The sequence below is a fragment of the Saccopteryx bilineata genome, chromosome 4, assembly GCF_036850765.1.
Source record: "Saccopteryx bilineata isolate mSacBil1 chromosome 4, mSacBil1_pri_phased_curated, whole genome shotgun sequence".
NCBI classification, from domain to species: domain Eukaryota; kingdom Metazoa; phylum Chordata; class Mammalia; order Chiroptera; family Emballonuridae; genus Saccopteryx; species Saccopteryx bilineata.
In genome coordinates, this window is record NC_089493.1 from 146,821,643 (window position 1) to 146,828,237 (window position 6,595).

Consider the following 6,595-nt stretch of genomic DNA (forward strand, 5'->3'; position numbering starts at 1 on the left):
ACCCTGCTCTAAAGCCTGTAGGCTTCCCATCACACCTACAACCAAATCCAAAGTCTCTTTTACTGACATTTACCAGGCCCTATAAAACCTAGCTTTTGAATAATACATCTCTTTCCCCCCTTGCCCCCTCAAAATTTTTTCCTTTTCTAAAGTATGTTCAGCTACATTTAATCTTTGCTGTCCCTCAGACTTGCTACAAAATCTGCCTCAGGGTCACTGTACTTGCTGTACTCTCTCCCTATAAGGCAGTGGTCCCCAACCCCCGGGCCGTGGACCAGTACCGATCCATGGGCCATTTGGTACCAGTCCGCAGAGAAAGAATAAATAACTTACATTATTTCCATTTTATTTATATTTAAGTCTGAACGATGTTTTATTTTTTTAAAATGACCAGATTCCCTCTGTTACATACGTCTAAGACTCACTCTTGACACTTATCTCGGTCACGTGATACATTTATCCGTCCCACCCTAAAGGCCAGTCCGTGAAAATATTTTCTAACATTAAACCGAAAAAGGCCCAAAAAAGGCTGGGGACCACTGCTGTAATGTCTTTCCAAGATGCATGCTGATTTGTTCCCTTATTTCATTCAGGCCTCTGCTCAGACCTTTCCTGACCACTTTCCAACCCCTTCTTGTCCTGCTTTCTTTTTTAAAAAAATAACTCTTAGAAATATTTTTTATGTCCTTTGATACCTAGTACATATTTGCCTATCTAATTGTTTATTATGTATCCTACACAAATGTAAGTCAGGACTGTATCCAGTTTACTATGTTGACTTCAGTATCTGACACATAGTAGGCAGTCAGTCAGTGTTTGTTGAATTTCTAGTTTTAGCCTAATGATCTAAATCTCCTTATTTTACTATTTTAAGTCCTATCTGAAATCAGTTATTAAATTAAAAAAAAAGAATTGTTACCACTTACCTCCTTGCTTCTGAATCTCACATTTTTTATATTATCATATTATTATCTAGGTCGTTAGAGGGTCTTGAAAGACCCATTAAGGACTTTATCTATTAAATAATAACTCAAGAAAGGCTGATGTCCTAGATTTTTCATTATGTGAAATTTTGTTACCGATTTAGTAATATTGTGTGTGTGTGTGTGTGTGTGAGAGAGACAGAGACAGAGACAGAGAGAGGAACAGACAGACAGGAGGGAGAGAGATGAGAAGCATCAATTCTTCGTTGCAGCACCTTAATTGTTCATTGATTGCTTTCTCATATGTGCCTTGACCGCGGGCCTTCAGCAGATCGAGTAACCCCTTGCTGGAGCCAGCAATCTTGGATTCAAGCTGGTGAGCTTTTGCTCAAACCAGATGAGCCCGCGCTCAAGCTGGCAACCTCGGGGTCTCGAACCTGGGTCCTCATTCTAGTCTGACGCTTCATCCACTGCGCCACTGCCTGGTCAGGCTCAATAAAATATTCTTATTGTAAGAAGTTTATTGAGAAAAAGATAACTTTAATCATTCAGTTTCATAATATTTACACACATATTTTGTGCAGACCCTGTGATGGGCTCATTTGAAATTCTCAAGAAATATGTAATGCTGCTTTTATGTATTTACACTCTAGTTAATGAAGAATTTGTATGGCTGTGCAAAGGACCTAAAATAGCTGGAAGAATTTTGAAAAGGAGCAAAGTTGAAGCCCCTTTGATTTCAGTACTATAAGACTACAGTAAGCAAGGGAATATGTTATTTGCATAAAGATAGACTTATAGATCAATAGTATGTAATAGAGATTACAGAAGTTGATCTATACATATAAGCTCACAAGATTTTTGGCAAAGGTAAGTCAACAAGAGAAGGATATTCTTTTCAACAAATGGTATTGGGACAACTAGATAACTGTATTCAAAAAATTGAATCTTGACCCTTTATTCCATATACAAAAATTAACTTGAATGAATCATGGACCAAACTGTAACAGCTAAAACTGTAAAACTTCTAGAAGAATACCCTGGAGAAAATCTTAATGGTCTTGAGCTAGGTGAAGACTTTTTAGATAGAACACAAAATCATGAGCCAAAAAAGAAAAAATAAATTAGATTTTCTCTAATTCCACATTTTGCTCTCTCAAAGACACTTTTCTAATGAAAAGACAAGCTACAGACTGAAATAAAGTATTAGTAAAACATGTATCTGATCCATTATCAGAAATATATAATTATATCCAAAATATATAGACAGTTCTTACATTATAGATAAAGAATATATAAAGAAGAAAACAAATTCAGTTCAAAAAATGAACAAAATATTTGAACCAACCCTCCATGAAAGATATACAGATAACTAATAAGCATTTAAAAGATTTCTCAACATCATTAGTCATTAGGGAAATGAAAACTAAAGCCACAAGATAACACCACACATCCTCTAGAATGACTGATATTAAGAATGGTAATACCAAGTTTTGGCAAAGATGTGATGAAGCAGTGGGAACTCTGATGTATTAATGGTTGGAATGCAAAATGGTACCACTGTTTAGAAAACAGTTGTGTTGCAGTTCTTAAAAAGATGAACATACTTTTACCATATGACCCAGCAATTTTATCACCAGGTGTTTACCTGAGAGAAACGGAATCATTTATGTACAAAAATACTTAGGTGTAAATGTTTATAGGAAGATTATTTCTAATAGCTAAACACTGATGAGAACCAGACTGGAGAGAACAGATGCTATGTTAAACAATGGAATATTACTCAGCAATAAAAAAGAAGGAACTATTCATACTTGCTATAACATAGGTGAATTTAAAGAGTTTTGCTAAATATAAGAAGCTAGACATAGAAGGGCTATGTCCTTACGATTCTGTTTATATGAAATTCTAGAAAAGACAGGTAAGGAGGGCCCAACTATAGCGGTGGAAAGGAACTTTTTTGGGTGATAGTTCTGTGTCATGATTTCTGCAGTGGTTATATAAATGTATATGTCAAAACTTGTCAAATTATATAATTAAAATTAGTGAATTTGTCCTGGCCGGTTGGCTCAGTGGTAGAGCGTCAGCCTGGCGTGCAGGAGTCCCAGGTTTGATTCCCGGCCAGGGCACACAGGAGAAGCGCCCATCTGCTTCTCCACCCCTCCCCCTCTCCTTCCTCTCTGTCTCTCTCTTCCCCTCCCGCAGCCGAGGCTCCATTGGAGCAAAGATGGCCCGGGCGCTGAGGATGGCTCTGTGGCCTCTCTGCCTCAGGCGCTAGAATGGCTCTGGATGCAACAGAGCAACGCCCCCTGGTGGGCATGCCGGGTGGATCCCGGTCAGGCACACGTGAAGTCTGTCTGACTGCTTCCCCGTTTCCAGCTTTGGAAAAATGAAAAAAAAAAAAAATTAGTGAATTTTATTTTATGTAAATTATGCCCCAATAAAGATGATCCCAGAAAAATGAAAAAAAAAAAAAAAAAAAAGATGGTTGGAAATGCATTTCTATAGTGGAACAGCATCACCAAAAAGAGAGAAGAGTACTGGAGCAGGCATCGTAATGTAACAGAGGTATATGAAATATTCTGGGAGCTGAACTTTATTTAATAGGTATATTATTATGATGGATTTCTTTTCTGCTCTTAATTAACTGAAATGATGAAAAAAGCAAGGCTTTATAATTTTCCCTAAAAGAAGGTAATTTTAAAAACTGACATTGGATCACTGCAGAATACTGTTTTCTTATCCACCTTTTTCTCTCTCTGTTTAACAGAAGTCCATATAATGCTGGATGGTCTGTTACCTCCTGACACATATTTTAGATTCAACCCTGTAATGTGTGAAAACATACCTCTAGATGAAAGTCGAAATGAAAAGCTGGATCAGCTGCAGTTGGAAGGGCTGAAATACATAGAAAGAAATGAAGAAAAAATGAAAAAGCTTGCAAAAATATTAAGTCAAGAAAAAACAACTCTGCAGAAAATTAATGATTGGATAAAACTAAAAACTGACATGTATGAAGGCCTTCCATTCTTTTCAAAATTGTGATGAGTGTTTGTACATTCTCTTCAGTGAAGGCCTGTTCAGGAGATCCACCAAATTCAGTGAGGGGTCGACGGGTTCACCGTGAATTAACTTTTAAGTGCTTATGAATTCTGGAGGATCCTGAAAAAGATGGTGCTTGAGCCAGCTTGCACAGCACAGAGAATATACTTGGTTACAGAATTTATAAGGGAATTAGGTTTTTATGATGTTAATAATTAACTGCTTTAGGAATCTTTTGTTCTAGTTGATTTTAGTAGTTATTGATGTTACATTGTTTGATGTTGGAAAATTCATTAATATATATGCTAAACAAGAATTGAAAAAAATATAATAGATATTTTTACTTCAGTCACCATAATCATGTTGAATTTATTTGATCATTGATTTTCTTCCATTTGGAAAAACTAATTTCTTCTTAAATTTACATTACATGTTTTCACGAGCTACATTCTGCAGTCCAAATGTTGCCTTTACTGTGATATCATTTAAACACATACAGAAATGTAGAATTTTCTCTCAAAGGACTTTTACATTTGAAATATGAAAAAACAGATACAGTTTTCTATTCAAACTTGTTTATTTCAACACTGTTTGATTCAAAATCACAGGTGAGATTCCAGTCAATCACTTTCTGCCCTTGAATTTCAAGATAATGCTGTATGTTAACTTTTCTAGCTGTAGCTTATTATTCACTGTTATAAAATTAATTATTTGAATTTAATAAAGTATTCCTATCATTAAAAAACTATTGAAATAATTATTGTTAAAAGGCTAATGTCATTTTAAAATTATTTATTGTTTGTAATGTAAGTCCCATCTCTTTGTAGCATTTGAATATACTTGTCAACAGTATGCTTAAAAAAATAAGTTAAGCTTGTTTTATCATATTAACTCCTTTAACTGAATTTCATAGACATTAATAGCATAAAACCAACTCAAATTGTTTATGCCAACCAAATTCATCTTAGTTGTATTATCCATCTGCCTTGTTAATCTTTACATCATATTTAGATTTGTCAAGAAAATGAAAAAAGGTGAGTGCCCTTTGTTTTATATGTATAAACTAAAGCTAACAAGGCCTGCTGCCAAGACGGACATACTGCTGCTCTGCAGTGTGATTCCTAGAGCTTAGTGGTTCCCTGTAAGCTGAGAGGCCGAGTCTGTATGCTAATCCCAGCGCTTATGCAGAGTCCTGTTTGTGACCTGGAGATGGGCAGATGAGCTCTCAGGGTTTCAGACATTTCATTTGGAAAATGAAGCAATATAACTCTAAAATTTTATTTACTTTTCTTGATAACAACCTAAAAAGTAAATTCTGCAATGTACAAGCAAAAGATAGGAAGAGATGTGAAAGTGAGTTTTCAGTCCTACCCAGCTAAAATAGCTGTTCTTTTTATTTATTTATTTATTTTTATTTGTTGATTTTAGTGAGAGAGGAAGGGGTGGAGAGAGAGCGACAGGAACATTGATCTGTTCCTATATGTACCCTGACCAGGGATCGAACTGTCAACCTCTGTGCTTCAGGACAGTGCTCTAACCAACCAAGCTGTCTGGCCAGGAAGCAAAGAGGAAGAGTCTGTTTTAGAAATAAAATGTAATAACTTCTCCAACTGATCAATTATATACAGAATACAGAATAAAAATTGTTTTGATGCTCAGGCCTTCTTGGATGTCTCAAAATTCTTATCTATGTAATAAATGGCATGCTGGTAATATTTCAGTTCTGCTCTTGCTGCAGTATTATTCTTTATTCAGAATGCCACCTCCGGTAGAGTTGTCCTGACAAGCACATGGGCTGGGTGGGATTTCCCCTAGCGGGCGGAGAGAGACTGCCTGGCCTGTGGTTACACCACGCGCTGCTTCCCCTCCCAACCTCATTTTAGTCGGGAGAAGGTAGATAGCAACAGAATCTCCTGAGTGGAGAGGGAAGCCACAGAAAGGCAGTCAGTGGTCTGAGGGCTAGAAGAGGATCTGACAACTGGCACAGTGGCCAGGACCAAGGGCTCCCTCTTAGTTTCCTTCCCCCCAGCCGCTACTGACAGCTGCCTCCCCTCTGCCTGTTTAGAGCTGCTATTGACTCAAATAGCTAGGGCCCCTAGAGGTCAAAGTTTGAAATTTGCCTAACCTATGTTCTAGAAATAATTCTAGTCAGTTTTGAAAATTTCACAAGTATTAGTGCTACTAAAATGACTAAAAACTGATTTTTTTAACATCTAAATTACAGTTTTTAGACTCAGTGTAAGTAAATATGAAGGTACCAATGATTTCTAAAGATAATATAAAATAATCTTTTCAGGTAACAAATATTGCATAGTCATATGCAACTAGAAAAGCTTCTAAGAAAAATACAAATAATTGGAAATTAGAATATATCTGGATATTCTTTGTAATAAGCCAAATCTCATGTGCGATAAAGTGATGTTTAATGCATTTTACATACATGGATCTGTCATGAGTTAACACTCTGTCCCTTGTTTTTGCTTGGCTGATTGTTTCCCTTTGAATAGCAATACCATATGCAGGGTGGGGCAAAAGTAGATTTGCAGTTGTGAGTATGTGAAACAGTTCATTTTTGTATCATTATTTATTATTGCAGCATTTCCCATAAAGCCACTGCAAACCTACTTTTG

The 6,595-nt window shown here is 36.3% G+C and overlaps 1 protein-coding gene across 4 annotated transcripts in view; it reads left to right on the plus strand.

Annotated features, from left to right (window-relative positions):
* Nucleotides 1–5,685, plus strand: part of PNPLA8 (patatin like phospholipase domain containing 8) — a 61,874-nt gene extending 56,189 nt beyond the window's left edge. For 3 of the 4 annotated variants that reach the window (XM_066272158.1, XM_066272161.1, XM_066272159.1), the window contains exon 10: nucleotides 3,694–5,685. In XM_066272158.1, coding sequence (XP_066128255.1) covers nucleotides 3,694–3,968 — 275 coding nt within the window. In that variant the 3' untranslated portion in view covers nucleotides 3,969–5,685. The remainder of the gene's footprint in view (nucleotides 1–3,693) is intronic. The other variant, XM_066272162.1, reaches the window with a different exon arrangement.
* The last annotated feature ends 910 nt before the right edge of the window (nucleotides 5,686–6,595 follow it).